Raw genomic sequence first — 17929 nt, forward strand, 5'->3', positions numbered from 1 at the left:
ATATGTATGTGTATATATATGTATATATATATATATATACTCAAACCCATTATGACAGCAGCAATCCAAGCTGTGAGAAAACAGTAAAAAGGTGGTGTGTCAGACGTCGTGGTACATTTTCTGATGCAGCTAGACGAAACAACTTTGTGACGCTGCCGCCAAATACACAAAACAGTTACTTTCAGAATCATGTTACGTTATTTTTAAAAGGTTTCCTTTTCTTTTTTATAACTTCTTTAACACACGACATCGCTGCGAAGCGCGGGTATTTTGCTATATATATACATATATATATATATGACAGCAACACTCATAACAGTGACAAAACACTTACATTGACAATCATGTTACTTTTTTTTTAAATGTTTCCTTTTCTTTTTCATAACTTCTTTAACACACTACTTCTCCGCTGCGAAGCGCGGGTATTTTGCTAGTGACAAAATAAAGTATGAGATTAGAATTGACATTTCAACCTTTTTTTTTCCTTCAGGGAGTCCCTGTGCCCTAATATGTTTCTGTATGACACTCTTTGACAGTGGGCTATGACTCGCCTTTTCATCTCGACTTTGACATCTGACCACTTTTTTATTTCGGGCACTGTGAGACTTTCTGAACTTGAACTTTCGAGTTTCTCTGTCGTGCTGTATCACTCCATTACTTTCCTTTTATTGCTTAAAACACTGCTTAAGCCAACAAATAGTATGTTTTTCCATGCCTTCACTTCACATTCGCTAAAGTTTTTCTTTTTCTGAGCTTTTGCCATTGCCTTTTTACAAAACACCAAGCGTAATGGGCTATTTATATTGATTTGCATGTTTTAAGGGGCGTACATTGTCTTTTCATAAAACTCTAAATGGAATGGGCTATTCATATTGATTTGCATATTCAAACGACGTAACTCTGGGAGGAGTTTGGGTGGAGCGTCAGGTGCGTGCACATGCATTACTTTTCATTCTGACCAGGATTTATGGAGCTAAAGTGTGTGGAAGTTGGCTTAAACACAGTTTTGTGCATCTGATTTTTTTTGTGCGTACACACGTTTCCACTTTTTGTCCATACGCCATGTTTTAGTGTGAATTCTATGCACAGCATTATACACAAGGCCCAAGATCTTTAAATAATATAGTAACCTTACATTTATAGAATAGTAAATCCTCAGCATTTTGAGAAATTCTTTCCAAAGTATTGAGTAACATTTATTTACAGCTATCTGTTTATTTACAGCAGTTTCTCACAATATTATATGTGTTAATTTGAATACATTTTGTTTCAAAGATGATGAATTTACAGACATATATTAAAGTTAGGAACTTGAATACCACCATATGTTTTTACACATTAAATTCAAGTAATTTTACTTTTGTATATCGTTCTTCACTGATTACAAGCAGTAACAAATTAATTTACAACCTTTGCAAATTTCTGATTACATAATGCCTTCATATAAAGGTGCAGATTAATTTAGGAAGACAAAGCAGTTCAGAACTGATTAAAATAAATGGAACTTAATTATTCCTGTCCGGTAGCTGGCCATTAACATAGTTGTTGAACTATGGACATTTTTACAGCAGAGGAGACAAAAGTAAAATCTTAGTCCCCAGCATCCCTGGAGAAAATAAACCGTAACAGTCCTGGAGACCTGGCCAACTGGCTACCCAAACCCCACCCTCTCTGGCCATCTAATATGACGGCAGAATCTTTTCATCTTTTGATTCCAAGGCCCCCACTATTATATACAGTGGAACCTCGGTTCACGACCATAATTCGTTCCAGAACTTTGGTCGTAAACCGAGTTTGTGAACGAAGCAGTTTTCCCCATAGGATTGTATGTAAATACAATTAATCCGTTCCAGACCGTACAAACTGTATGTAAATATGTAAAAATATGTAAAGATTAAGCACAAATATAGTTAATTACACCATAGAATCCACAGTGTAATAGTAAACTAATGTAAAAACATTGAATAACACTGACACAAAACACCCAGGCTCCCTGATCAGCTACACGAGCTGGCACGCTCGCGCTCTCTCTCTGTAGCACACATACCACCAAAGCCCCTCCCTCCCTACCTGCCTCCCTCCCTACCTCAGCTACAGGAGCAGGCTGGCTCACGCGCTCTCTCTCTGTGTAGCGCACACACACACACACACACACACACACCTATCCTCCCCCCATCCCTTCCCTGTCAGCTGCCCGTGCTCTCTCTGCGCTTGCTCGCTAGTGCTCTCTAATCTCTCTGTAGCACGTGCTCGCGCAGCATTTTTATTAAAATGAGTTTTAAGCACAGCAGAAAAAAAAGGAACAAATCCGAAGCCCTTGCAAAAACCAACTCACAAGCAAACAAAAAAGTCAGATTGCAGGAGATCACGCTAGTAAACCTAAAGCCTGATCACTGTAAACAATGTTGTTCAAATGAGTTTTAAGCACAGCAGAAAAAAAGGAACAAATCCGAAGCGCTTGCAAAAACCAACTCACAAGCAAACAAAAAAGTCAGCTGCCCGTGCTCTCTCTGCGCTTGCTCGCTAGTGCTCTCTAATCTCTCTGTAGCATGTGCTCGCGCAGCATTTTTTTTAAAATGAGTTTTAAGCACAGCAGAAAAAAAGGAACAAATCCGAAGCGCTTGCAAAAACCAACTCACAAGCAAACAAAAAAGTCAGATTGCAGGAGATCACGCTATTAAACCTAAAGCCTGATCGCTGTAAACAATGTTTTTAAAAATGAGTTTTAAGCACAGCAGAAAAAAGCATCGCACAAATCCGAACTTCATTTAAAACCAACTCGCAAGCAACCAAAAAAGTAACATTGCAACAAATCACACAATGAAGTCCTCCATGTAAACAATTTTTAATGAGTTTTAAGCATAAGGAAAAAAGCGAACATTTGAAAAGAGAAATGTAACATCGCACCTAATCGCTATGAAAAACTCCATCTGTAAACCTTTCATGAGTTTTAAGCACAAGGAAAAAGCGAACATTTGAAAAAGAGAAAAATAACATTGCAACAAATCGCATTATGAACTAAAAAAATTACTTTTGAAAAATCCGTAATACAAAAACCACCATGAAAACTAACCTTGCATGAGTCGAGTTCTGGCATGAAGTGTTTTCCTTCAGGTGTTTTCTCTCTTGTGATTTCTTGGGTTTCTGGTGCTTTTAGCTGTTTAGCTGGTGGGAGTGAAAGCCTCATGCAGCCATTCCAAAAAGAACGTTCTTGTGACCCTCCACATTACTGGCAGTCTGGCTTTGTTTACATTATGCTGCTTGAAAGCACGAGGGTTCTCCGATTGGTAAATGAGTAAACTGGTAAACATTTTTTCCACCTTTTGTAATTTCTTTCTTTACTTCGATTTCAATTTTCTTCAAAACTTTCTTCTGACCACTCTCCACTTGCTTAGAAGCCATAGTTAACTGCAAAAGCACACGAAATACTGTAGAGCACAAAGAGAGTGCCCGTCTTATTGAAAACAATGAACAAGGAGCGGCTTTGCTTAAATGAAAAAGCATGGCAGCTCTCTTTCTCTCTCAGGCTGCCTGTGGGGAGGGGATGGTTTGCTTGCACTACAGCCTACAGATAGGCAGGCAAACACGTGCAGCAATCTCCTCCTCCCCCTTCCCAGCAGGCACGTGCTCGCTCGCTCTTTCTCTCTCTCTTTCAGCTCAGCTTGCAGGCAGGCAAGGGAACCTGGCTTGTTCGTATACCGAGTGTGTGGTTGTGAACCGAGGCAAAAGTTTGGCGATCTTTTTGGTCGTGAACCGAGTTGTACGTGAACCGGGACGTTCGTGAACCGAGGTTCCACTGTATGTCGTTTCATGCCCATAAAACACAACTTGGAAGTAGAGCATTGACATCAGTTACCACAGCAGGACATTGAAAAGAGAAACAGAATAGAGGCGGGTTAGTAAAAGTTGATATATTTTTAAATACTTATATTTCTGTGTACCAATTAGAGACACAATATACACAGCTAATCAGTAGCTATAATCAGACTAAATAAAATTCAGTCTGGTTTTAAAAGCTGTGACCAAAGACCACAGGGGCATATCTTATAGATGTGGGGCTTTATAACTAAAAACTTAACCTTCTACTGCTATTTTGTTAGTCCTTGAAATTGTTAGTAGGAGGTATCTTGACATTTCAATGTGTGTTCTGGATTGTAAGTCATAATAAGTTTAGATAGATTATCAGGGCCTTGGCCATTTCAGGCTTCATATGTAAAAAGGGGGATTTCGAAATTGGCTTTAAGCTTAACTAGTAGTCATTGTAATGACTTCAGAATGGTAGTTATGTGATTGTGCTTTTTAGTTCTTATAATGGTTCTTGTAGCAACATTTTGAGTAAACTGATAGTTACATGTAGAATTTTTTAACAGTGAGTGAATAAAGCATTGCAGTAGTTAATCCTATTAGAAACAATTGCATTTCTTAATTTCTAATCCTGCATATTTAGAAACCATTTTTGCTCCTCCCTGAAACTTAGATTTTGGCTTAGATATCAGATATCCATCCTACAAGTTGAAAATGTGAGGACATTAGCAGTTAAAGAGCGATGTATGAAATAATAGTGTCTGGAGTATTAATGATAAAGTATCAAAGATATGAAAGATTTTCCATGAATGATGTAGATAGTGGTGAACATTTATATTTGTATGTTGTGATGGTGAGTACATAAGTGCCAAATTGGAAATAAAGTTGATTCTACACTTCAGACTCATCAAATAGACTTTGACACCTACTGTAGCATATGTACGTGTCACAGCCAGTAGCATGTAAGCAGAACCAATTAGCCTTACATTTATCAATCAGTTGAGTGTAGGGGGAAACCCAACCAGACAATGGCTATAAGACACAGCTACCTGAAAGAGTGAAAACTTACTTATTAACCATGCCCAAAGTAGTAGCAACATGGGTGTAGGTAGGTAGGTAGACATCATAGTTGCAGGGACCTCTGGCAGTAGATGTAAATTTTAGTGCCCAGTATCAAATAAAAAGATCCACACAGTCCAGATGTAAGAAGCATAATTTGGATAACTGGGAATTAAGCAGCTACAGCAGTCCAAAAAGGAAACAGACATTAAGTGACACTGGCAAAACGCGGCAACCATATGTGCACAGGTCTTATGTAAATTCACAATAGCTGCCATTTTCATAACAAAGATTTTAATAATTGTCAGTCTGGCCTATTGTCATTTCCATCCCCAAATAATATGTTAACAATTTGATCTGTTGCAACAAGTGATTGTTTATTAACTATTTGGATTTATCATTAGAATAAAATAGTCTTTTTTTGTGGTCAAGTGTTTATTGAAAACCTATTAAATATGATTATTAAATAACAATTATACAAACAAAACAATTTTTATGAGTTTGTGTAAGAAAGTAAAAATAAAATGAAAACTCCTCCTGATTTCCTTACAGCCTCACCCAATTTTTCGAAGTATATCCATATTCTGTGAGGAACAAGACAGTCGATCTAAATGAGTAGAAGAGCTGCTGCTAGTCTAGGTGACCCCACATCACATGGGACACCGATTCTGTTATCAACGCCTATGACCAGATATTTGAATCTGTACTACACCTGCCATTTTTTTAAATATACAGTAAAACAATTCTTTCAGGTTGAACCTTCTCCTTCATTTTTCGATAAGTATTTAACTATATAGCAAAAATTTTGAAAAATGGCGGGTGTGAAAAACAGTGGAAGTAATTAAAGCAGTTATTGTTTGCATCATTAAACATATTTGTACCAAACTTTGCATGGCAAATATATATTGTAAATTAATACTTGTGTAAATTTTATGGAAGTAAATTTAACATGCCCTTCAATAGTGTGAAAGGTAGAGTATGAGTTTGTAATGACACATCCTCAGTATTATGTTTTGGGTAATGGTGACTTAATGCTATCTTATATTGTTCCTAGTGATCTAAATATTCGAAAATGGTTAAAAAACATATATTGTGTATAAACTGAAATAAAGATAAGCCACGACACCTTGGCTTCTTTTAACCTAAAATTTGCATTTCTGTAAGAGAATTAAGTATTTTTCTTTCCGTCATTATATTCTGGCTCTTGTTGAGCAAAAACTATAAAACCAGTACCATTTTAGCAAATCAAATTTTGTCAGTTGTGTTTTTGTTGAAATTATTTCCAGATATCTGTTAAGATGGTGATCCACTTTCCTCAGAGATCAATTTGTACGTATTGAAAGATAGTGAAACATGAACCAAAAAAAAGTATACTTCTTCTTATAAATTTTCTCTTGTTCCAGGTTGAAATAAATTTCCCTGTTGGTAGTAATTTATCCAACTGGCTGATAGAGTATGCTAGCACTCTTTTAATGTTTAGCAAGCATTTGATTTTGACTTCAAGGGAACCATATGACAGATGGAAATGTTGCAGTTTTTGATAGATATTTGGTGTTTTGTCATGCATAAAATTAACATGGATGGTCCTTAATCTCAAAGATATTGGGGCAAGTTGATTTATGGCTTTCAAAACTTACCATTACATTTATGGTGTTCTAATTAAACATGCTATATGAGAGATGTATTTTATTATGTGACACTTATGATCCTCTCCATGGATATATCTGTGCTTTCCAGAAATTGCACATTAAATCTCATTCAGTCTTCAGAGATTAAAACTACAAAGCTTTTACTTTGAGTAGTATATTATTAAAACTGATTTCTCCAATTGGTGTTTGTGTACAGGCGTAAAATGTTACTTTTATATCCCCTCAGTAAAAAATGAATAACTTGTACAAAGTTAAATATAGAATAGAACCTAAACATTATTATCTGTGGTGTAAGATAATTTTATTAGAAAAGGCAGACTGTGAAATTATTAAGATTTGATGTATTATGATTAGGTTTAAAGCAGACAATTTGTTAAGAGCCCAAATTCAAAAAGGCTTTGTACCCATTTTCCTGACTTAGGCCCTATTTAAATATTATCTTCTTAGTTTCATCTCATACTTAATATTGCTTGAAGTCAGTTCACAATGAGAGATTTTTTTGTTATCTCTTACAATAAAATATAGAAGAACTTAAAAAAACACACATCCAAGTCCTTCTTGTCCATTAGGTTTTGCAGAGTTAACATGGTCTTTTAAGTGTTTTCATTTGCTATGAACATGTACATGCCAGCTCTATAAATAGTACATTTGGCTTCTGACTCATCTGTAAATGTATGTTTTCTTTTGGATGTCATTTTTACTTTTCATTTGTTAGTTAGCATGTGGTTCTGCCCCGTTTTCTTAGCTCATCAAGCTGCCCTTCATTTCCTCGTTTCCTAGCCAAATCTACTACACAATGTGCACACTATTCAGAACATGCATGGAGTGCACAAAAACGTATAGAGGTGTGTTTGCATACTCAGGCTGAGTAACAAGCAAAACACAATCCTTGTCTATTTTAAGATTTTTACCTATCCTGGACAGATAAATATTTTAGGGCACAAAAAAGAGATAATACATAATTTAATGAAAACGATACCTAGTACAGATCATTTTGAAAAATAGTTTTAATTTATCAGCTGCCATACTTTTTTACTAGAACACTAGCCATGTTACCTGTCAAGGACAGGTAACAGAATAATTTAAAAATGTTTGGTATCTCTTGCCCTACATGTATTTTTATTACCTTTCCTCTGTATTTGCGTGTATATGCTTCTCTGACTCTGTCATTCGTCAACTGTATCCAGGTGCCCTTGTTCAACTGATTTTAAAGTAACAGCCTGAGTCCACTGTACAGATTCCTTTTATAATTTTGAAAACTTCAATCATGTCACCTGTTAATTTTAATTTGCTAAAACTGAAAAGGTTCACCTCCTTTAATCATTCCTCATAACTCATCTGTATCACTCCTAAAGTCAGCCTTGCCGCTATTCTCTGGACTTTCTCTAGTACTGATATGTCTGCAGACCAAACGTATATGCACTACCTTTGGTGAGGCCTAATCAGTACATTATAAAGCTTAAGCATAACTTCCATTGACTTGTATGCTATGCATTGTGCTATTTAACCTCACATTTTGTTAACTACTTTAATGGCTTCTTGTGACAATGTGGGTTCTGGCTCCACACTCCCATTGCTATTTGGAAGCCTTAAACCCAACACCGTCGATAATGAAACCGAGTGAGCTAGTCAGTGAAGGCAATAAACAATTGAGCAAGGGGATGTTTAAAAAAAAAGTGCATAGTGCGTTTATTTAAATCAGTCAACAATCAAATCAAAAACAGTGTTCCATATAAAGTGCAGTGATTCCCAAAAAGTTCAACAAATAATCCAATAAAAGAACATGGAGGTTAAAACACACAAATAGAAAAAAACAATCCTTAAAACCAGAGGTTAAAATGTTCCTACGGGAAGCAGTCTTTAAAACAACAACAACAAGCCCGGTGCTTCTTCTGTTAGCGTTAGCGTCTCACCTGCTTCTCCCATATGGGCCCTGCAACAGGCGAGACGCTCTCAATGCAGCTGACCTTCTGCCTACTCCTGCTGCTACTACCACTGCCAGTCGCCTTCCCGATCCTTGGCTCCGGTCGGCTCCCCCCTGACAGTGACTTGGGAATTCCACTGTGACCAAGGCTCTCACACAGGGAACACTACGTCCCAAGTCCCGCACCTTCCCGATCACTCCCGCTTTGCAAAAACAAACTTCTGCGGGCGTGACCACAACCACTTCTCCCAGGTGTTCACCAAACACCCAGGCGGCCTTCAGCTGTCTACGAGCGTTTGCTCGCCTCCATCCTGCTGCCCCAATTTGCTTGCGCTCTCTCTTCTGTCTCCTTCCTGCTTCCAACCTCTGTTTCCTTCTCTTTCTTTCTTTTCCTCTCCCTCCCTCCCGACTCGCGCTTCTTTTAAATGACGAGGGACCATGACAGCTGTAACGTATTAGCCACGGGAGCAATCACGGATGTGGGCAGTTCCTCACCTGTTCACTCGGTGAGAAACGCCCACACCCCCGAGGGTCCCGCGGCTCGCCATGGCCCAATGCCCCCTCGCTAAGCCGCCGCGAGAGTGGGGATTATTTATTTAAAAATGAATGGCCTTTGCTCAGTGAGCTGTGGACCCGCTATACCACACTTCTGTACGCTGCCAAGATGTTGATAGTGATGAGCTCACTATGACTCCTAGGTCCTTCTCATAAGGGGTACTATCAATTTTTAGTCATCCCATTGCATTCAAATCTAGCATTTTTACTTCGTATGTGCAGTGCCTTACATTTACTTTTATTAAATATCATCTGCCACAAATCTGCCCAAGGATGTATGCTGTCTCAAGTCCCTCTGTAATGATCTGCAGATTCTAGATTAGCTGTGATTTCACCTAGTTTGGTACCATCTGCAAATTTAACCATCTTGTTATTTATATTCATATTTATATTATTTATATATACTGTATTGTAATGAAAAGATAAGAGAAGGAGAAAGGTTTGGGTGATCCTCCCCATATATTGACAGGCAATAACAAGTACACAAGTCAGTCACAAAAGACTGAGTCCCAATCGACTAACTGAGGAACAAAGGGTGTGGGTTTTTATAGTGGCTGTGCAGAAGGAGGCGGATCCATGTCAGGGATAGTGGAAGTGAGGTCAGTAGGAGGGTGAAAGTTGGTGCTGGTTTAACTGGGTTTCCCTTCTGTTGATCTGTGGAAAAGTGAGAAGAGAGATTAGTGCACTTTATCAACCCTCAAGCTAACATCTTACCCTCAATTAAGCCCTTTGACTGTTGACTGCCCTTATATGTGCACATGTGTGATTATACATATGTATAAATAGCAGCAGCACCAGCACTGACCCCTGGGGGGACACCACTGTTAACATCACCTAAATCTGATAAGGTTCCATACAGTATAACCCTTTGCTTCCTGCATTTGAGCCAATTTTATACCATCTAAACACTATTCCCTTAATTCCCACTCTTTTAATTTGATGCTCAATATCTATATGTGGGATCTTACCAAATGCCTTCTAAAATGAAAATAAATAATATCAGATGTACCACTCTGATCACATGCTTTTGTTGCCCGCTCTTAGAAATTCAAGCATATTTATAAAACATGTCATTCCTCATCTAAATCCTTCCTGACTGTTTAGCAAAACTCCTGTTCTTACCATGTGATACTCAATCGTTTCCTTAATAATTCCTCTGTGTCGTTTACTTGTGATGTACAATAATGTTTCTGGCTTTTAGTTACTGGATCTGCCTGATTACATTTTTATATATAGGATAATATTTGCTGTTTTTCAGTTCTTAGGAATTTCCCCAGTATGCAATGACTTTCCATAAATAAGTGTCAAGGGTTTATATATGAACTAAATAACAATACTCAAGGATAGATGTTATCTTGCCCTGGTGATTTGTAAGATTTTAGTCTATTTAAGTACTTGTCTCTCCAAAATTTCCAAATCACAATGTTCTTCCTTAGTAGTCCCTGTTACTGCTGAAACGTAACCCTCTTTTTCACACGTGAAAACTTAATGAAAATTCAATTTTAGAGCATCAACTATTTCACTGTGTATATACTTTTGTTTTCCTTTAGTGTTCCTATTATACTTGACCCTCTTTGACCACACTTCTAGTACTTAAAAACTGAAAAAATCTCTTTGGGTCAGCTTCCACTTTTCGGTAATAAATAAGAAAAACATAAAACGTTTTTTGGACAAGAATTTCTTGCTTCAGCTCTGTGATTGGGTTGTTTTTTCTCAGTTCCTAAGGTCCTTTGTGTGAAGTTGTGCTTTTAGTTTCTATTTGGTTTAATTCCTTTAATTTTGTTTGTCCTTAACATTTTTCCCAAAAATGTGTTATGTTTTCTTTTAGTTTCCTTTTGTGTGGGCCAGTTTATAACAAAAACATTACAAAATTATTCTTTCTATTTCCAGCACATGACAATAGCTTCATATTTAATGTTTCTTCCATTCAGTAAGAGGAATGAAATCTGTAACATGTAGATGTTCCCAGAGTACCTACGTTTCCTTATAAAGTGAATATATTTTATATAATGTCATCAAAATGCAGTGGGCCACATTCAAAATAATTATATATATGAAAAAATAGTGAATTTAAAAACTTTTTCTTTATAGGTTCTTTTGATGGATTATTTGGATGTGAAAAATACTCGAAGTGCTTCTGAGCCAGCTTCCCAAATTAGCTATGCTAGCACAGGTAGTGATTTTGCAGCCTTCTTTGCTAAGAAAAGGCCACAGAGACCAAAGCAGTCCTTGTTCAAGTAAGTATGAATCATTTTACAATATCTATTAAACTTGGAGGTAAGAAAACTTTAGAAATGCAGTATGTGTTTTTTGTAATTAATGTAATTATCATTAAATTTTTGCCAACATTCATATTAGTGCTAAAATTCTTCACCTTTATTTCTGTGTAATACAGTGTTGATAACTCCATATTCATATACCAGGTTAAGTTGTTTGTTTTGTATTTTGCAATTGTAATTAACACTGAATGAATTATTAGTATTTTGGGTATTGATTTTAGCAAATAAACCGTAAACAAGGATTTTTTTAATAAAAGTGTTACTCTTCTAGAGTTTCTCAAAGCAAAGTGGGGTGTAGACATGTTTTTGATGGGAGGACACATGGTTGAGTAATAAAATGAGCTGAGTTCATCCAAGCAAGAATGTTGCAGAAAGTGACACTGTATATTGCCCACTATTTGAAATTCTATTTATTTCTGTAGTATGCAATCTGATATGTACCCTATAAACACTGTTAATGCATCTCAGAGAGCTTTCATTTTTATGGTATCAGACAACTTACCTGTACAAATTGATCTTTTTGTTGTGCTATGTATCGCAAGGTATTAACTTTGGTGTGTTTTAATGCTGCTTTATATGTGCGTCTGTAGCTGTCTCATGACGGCTTGATTGGAAATCACACTGTTTTGGCACACATTTTTATTTTCTTTTATCAGTTTTGCATACTATATGTGGAGTTTGTTAACCTTCTCTCTGTTCCACTTCAGATTGTCTTGAAACTTTGTTAGAGGTATGGTTAGTTGGGGGTGTTGTACTCCATTTTTAATCTTAGCCTAAAATTAAGTTATAACATGGGCTTCATAGCATGGATATCTGCATATGCCAAATTGCTCCTTGTAGGTAATTATTATAATAGTCCTGGGATAAGTCTCTGAGTCTCCATACATGCTGTTTGTTCTTGATCCATTTGGTAAAATTTGGTAATGACATGGCTGCTCTGCAAGGATAAGTTACACAATCTTTTCTCCACTGTTTAAATTGAGTTCCATCTAGTTTCTTTCTCATTATTCAACAGACTGTGCCCTGACAGATTTGGCATTGTTGTATTGCCATTTGTAGCACATATGAGGCCAGACCCATAGTGTTAACCCAAAGCAGGTGATAATCACTGGTGACCATTCTTTTAATTCATACTTGGCCTATAAGACCTTGCCTGTCAGGAACAGGGACTAAATGAATGGGGGTCTAGTCTTGCAGAGGCAAGTTAAAATGTGTGACAAAGTAATCAGAAACCACCAGATAGGCTTCTATATCTGCATTCTCCTAATAAGAAGTAAGTACTTAGGCCAGTATTAATTGATATTAGATTTTTGACCCATAGTCGGTTGGGCTGCTATCTGAATCTGTACTTATTACATCTGCTCAGGCATTCCCTTGAGCATCCTCTATATAGTGTGTTGATGATTCTGTATTATGCCAACTATGCTAGTTTGAAAAGATCAGACAAAGAATTAAGACAAAAGAGGAAACCAGAAGAACTTCTTGTTTATTGTACAATCCGGATTCCAAAAAAGTTGGGACACTAAACAAATTGTGAATAAAAACTGAATGCAATGATGTGGAGATGGCAAATGTCAATATTTTATTTGTAATAGAACGTAGATGACAGATCAAACGTTTAATCCGAGTAAATGTATCATTTTAAAGGAAAAATATGTTGATTCAAAATTTCACGGTGTCAACAAATCCCAAAAAAGTTGGGACAAGTAGCAATAAGAGGCTGGAAAAAGTAAATTTGAGCATAACGAAGAGCTGGAAGACCAATAAACACTAATTAGGTCTATTGGCAACATGATTGGGTATAAAAAGAGCTTCTCAGAGTGGCAGTGTCTCTCAGAAGCCAAGATGGTATGAGGATCATCAATTCCCACAATGTTGCGCAGAAAGATAGTGGAGCAATATCAGAAAGGTGTTACCCAGCGAAAAATTGCAAAGACTTTGTATCTATCATCATCAACTGTGCATAACATCATCCGAAGATTCAGAGAATCTGGAACAATCTCTGTTCTAATTGTTACTAATACTCTCTTTTTCCTTCAAAACTATATTTAAAAGATACTAGGTATTTACATACAGTAGGTGGAAATTGAAGAATAAAAAACACAACATTCTAAGGATTACTAATGTTTGTTGCCTTGAAGTAACTAGGTGCAAGTTTTTTGTTTCTTTAATTTTTTTGTTGTTTTGATAAACTTGGTGATAGTCATTTTGTAATTTTAGGTTTGAATCTTCTTCCCATGCCATAAGTATGAGTGCTTATTTACGTGAGCAGCGCAGGGAGCTTTACAGTCGGAGTGGAGAACTACAAGGTATAGTATATATTTAAATATATGCCGTTAATGCTGGTAGTTTAAAAACATGGTTTTTAGTCTCACTGAATTACTTTAATTAATAATTTGGTAGAAGATACAATCCGTAGTGCTATGCTAATCTTGACTCTTAATTTTTTGGTAGTGGAGACAATATTAGTGACTATTTCACAGTACAGTTGGAATATAATTAATTGCCCACTTTTTCTAGCCTGAAATGTGCCCCAAATCTTGCCCCCTCTGTCTTGTTTTGAACTGTCATGATCCTCTGGAAAATTCTCTGTTCCCATCATGGTGTATGCTGACAAACATAATACTGAAGGAAACAGCCTTTGTTAACACAATGAAAGAATGATGTCATAAGTATTAAAAATATTATGATGCATAAAGAATTTCTGGAGTTAAAATGCTCTTGAAGTCCTCATAAGCCATAACATTTGAAACCAGTAACGGCGGACTGCACAATAACGTGCAGTGAATACACTTGACTTATAGTTTTCATACGCTTTCTCTGTACGTTTAGGATCCGTTTGCTCAGAGGTTGATGCACTTGCTGCTTCATGAGCAGCTCTTGTTTTCTCTACTCTAGCGGCCCACTTCTTCTCTTCTTTCGTTGACATCTTTTCATGTTAAAATTGATTAAACCAGTTTTTGTGTTGCAATTACTTAGTACATTTTTCTTAATTTTTCATTTAAGTTGCCACTAAAGTGTTTAATCTCCCTCAAGAATAATTTAAGATATGAAGAGGTAGGGAAAGTGACGACGAAGGTGGTTGAGATGAGAACAGTGCCTGTATGCATGTGCAATACGGCTGCCCTGCTGCCCGCTGCCAAGAGCTGAATCTACAATAAAATAAAAATAAAAAGCGGACAGTAGAGGTCACGTAGTATATGTGTACCAAATTTCGGGTCAATTGGTCAAACAGTTTGCGAGGTACAGGTGATTTAAAATCCTGGACAGACAAACGAATAGCCACGATAGCGTATTATCTAAGAAGATACTTATGACTACATCCATTTAGTGAATTAAAATACAAAAACAAACAAAATTACATGCAAATCAAACACGATACAAGAGTCATTAAATAAATCAACCTGCACTTATTTTCTGTGCTTAAAGAAAAAATATAAATCATTTGGTAACAGACAGAAGACTGAAATATTTTGCAGTGAATATATAGATTAAATTTTACTTTTCTCTGTATCTTATTTTCTTTGTGAAGTGCCTCATTTAACATTATATATGGGAATTGCTTTCAGTGGGCTGTGATCGTCCTTATTCTAAGTAAATTGTGAATTTCCCCTTGGGATTAAAAAAGTATCTATCTATCTATCTATCTATCTATCTATCTATCTATCTATCTATCTATCTATCTATCTATCTGTCTGTCTGTCTGTCTGTCTGTCTGTCTGTCTGTCTGTCTGTCTGTCTGTCTGTCTGTCTGTCTGTCTGTCTATCTATCTATCTATCTATCTATCGTATGATATAATTGACCAGAACATCTGAGGCCATGCCAGTGTAAATAGGTGTACATCTTCATAGTATAACTAATTTATTTAGATGGTAGTGTTATTCCTTTTATTGTTACACAGAGTAATAAAATAAACTTAACCATTTGTTTTTTAAATGTTCAGTTGTGTGCAGAGGAGTCTAGTTCTTTTCTGAAAAAGTACTTTTACTTGTTTTAATTCAAATTTTGTCATATGTTAATAAGGTTTTATATTGTTCCTAGTGAAAGTTAAAAGAGATTAACCATTGTCAGCGATTTGCTATGTTATTACAAATTTTTGACACTTAATATTGTCAAGTCTTCAATAATTTCTTTTTTCTTTTTTTTAATCAGTCATGTCATTTATTAAATGAGCACGGTTATCCAGTATCAACTGGCACTATGAGAAATAGTCATTGCCTGTTAGATTTATTAAGTGGTTACCCTACCTTTAATTGTAGTGAATGCAACCAGACACTTTTGTAGTGGAAACTTTAATCCAGTTGTTTTTTTTTTGCAGAATAGCTTAAATTTAGAAATGATCGGTTGTTTCTTGAGCCTGACCCTTTCATTTCAGGTCCTTTAGTAGGATGTGAATTGTATTTAGGTCTGAACTTTAATTTTGCTTTTATTTTAGTCATTCTGATGTAAACATGGGTTTTGTATTTTTGTAGAGGTGAGTGGACATTTTCCTTAGTACTTTTCAGATGTATTACAGATTTAAGAGGTTCTTTCAACTATGACAAGTCATAAAATAGCTGAGGCAGCAAAACATCCCTACACCCTCACACAACCACAACAATATTTGACATTTGGGATGATGTTCGTACTGTGGAATTCTATGTTTGTTTTTCACCAGTAACAATGTGCCCTATGTCATGAAAAATGTTCGCCTTTACCTTACCTCTCCACAGAATCTTCTCGCAAAAAGGCTTGGGTGCTTCCTGGTAATTCAGAGACAAACATTATTTTCCTTTTGGTTAGTAGCTGTTGCTGAATGGAAACCATGTTCTCTCCATTATCTTTCTGATTTTGGAGTCATGACCCAGTGACCTTTATTGAGGCAAGAGGAGTCACCAATTCTTTGATTGTTTTTTTTTTTTTTAAATTATCTTTTGGGCATGTGTGATTTTGAGCTACTCACCCTAAGGAAGATTCACTATTGTTGCAAGTGTTTTTAAATTGAATATTACAGCTGTCATCACGGATTGTAGTAGTCCCATCCATGGCCTTAGAAATGGCATTGTAGCTGGTTCTACAGTGACAGATTTCTACATTTTTTTCTGGTGTTATTAGGAACTTCCTTTGATCATATATAATTTGCAAATTGAATTACTATGGTGGTAACATATCTCTGATGGAATGGGTTAAAATAAGTGAAATTTTCATTAAGCAGAACTGGCTGTAATCTACTTTGGCCGTGCTTAATCAGTTGACTGTAATTATCCTTGTAATTTGGTTTATTTACCTAGGGGCATGCTTAATTTTTCACACAGTGCCAGTTGGTGTTGATTAACTTTGTTGGATTTTTGGAAAATGTATGCAAACATATTTTTTGTGTGGTTCTGCCATCTTAGATGAAATCTGGCTGTGTTGTTAACCTCATTGCATGTCTCTTTCTCCGTGGCAACCTCTGATCCCACAGGATGTAGTTTCTTGTAGGTCATTTCTTTAAGGTTGCAATTGCCTGTTGTACCTTTAAGGTTGCATTTGCCTTTTGTGCTGATAGTGATATGAGTGCTTAGGGCATGGCTGTTACCTGTTCAGACCTGATTGTAATGCTTGTGTTTTATGAAATAAAAATTAACGTAATTGGCTCAAATAAAATTACTGTTTGGCAAAAATATAAAATGTGACAGTTTTCCTGGACAATAATGAACTACAATTTGTTTGTGACTGCTACAGTGATTCTTTTCCCAGACTTTCCCAGGTAAATTTCATGGTTCAACATCTACTTTTGTACAACCCTATCTTCAATAAAACATTTTTTTAACAACACTCTGAAAGGTGTTGGGAACTAAGGAGACCCATTACCATACATGCAGAATTCTGTTTGGCATTGTTTTGCAGAAATAAGCAAGGCACTCTGTTGTCTGGATGGCAGCATATATTGTTCCAAAATGTGTATATAATGTTTAGCATTAATGGTACCATCCCAGATATGCAAACTACCCATTCCGTATGCACTAATGCACCCATATACTATCTCGGATACTGGCTTTTGAAATGTGTGCTGATTAACAAGCATGAGTGTCCCTCTCTTATTTAGCCTGGAGGACGCAGTGTCCATGATATCCAAAACAAATGCCAAATTTTGATTTGTTAGACCACAGGACACTTTTCCACTTTGCCTTGGTTCATCTTAAATGCTCTTGGGCCCAGAGGTGACAGCAGTTTTTCTGGATCATGTCTATATATGATTTCTTCTTATACAGTCAGTCCTCAACTTTTGCAGAGGTTATGTTCCAAAGAAACTGCGCAAAAGTCGAAAACGTGATTACTGTTACATTAAACTAATGGTAAATAGGGGGCTTGCTTCCCGTGACTAAAGAAAACAGTTAATCTTTTGCAAGAAATTGTTCAAAATACAGTTTTCTGCACAGAATTCATGATAACAAAACGCTGTTTTTGATAATATGCACATTTTATAACACAATAACCATAAAATAATCCATAAAAATTCTGTACACAAAATACAATCATTAACCTGCAAAAAACCTTTTTTTCTCACTAGTCATTTACTAGAATTCTGTGATCTTTTGTTCTAAAATCTCAATTAAAAAAAACAAAAACAAATTATAGTCAACGCTGTCAGGAGATGCCAAGACTGGTAAGGTCTCAATATCTCCTCCAAAACTCT

At 36.3% G+C, this 17929-nt stretch overlaps 1 protein-coding gene across 3 annotated transcripts in view; it reads left to right on the forward strand.

The window, feature by feature from the left end:
- exoc4 (exocyst complex component 4) overlaps positions 1-17929 on the forward strand; it is a 537075-nt gene that overhangs the window by 124341 nt on the left and 394805 nt on the right. For all 3 annotated transcript variants that reach the window (XM_039761360.1, XM_039761363.1, XM_039761362.1), the window contains exons 8-9: positions 11083-11228; positions 13491-13579. In XM_039761360.1, coding sequence (XP_039617294.1) covers positions 11083-11228; positions 13491-13579 — 235 coding nt within the window. The remainder of the gene's footprint in view (positions 1-11082; positions 11229-13490; positions 13580-17929) is intronic.

The sequence above is a fragment of the Polypterus senegalus genome, chromosome 8 (assembly GCF_016835505.1).
Source record: "Polypterus senegalus isolate Bchr_013 chromosome 8, ASM1683550v1, whole genome shotgun sequence".
Classification (NCBI taxonomy): Eukaryota; Metazoa; Chordata; class Cladistia; order Polypteriformes; family Polypteridae; genus Polypterus; species Polypterus senegalus.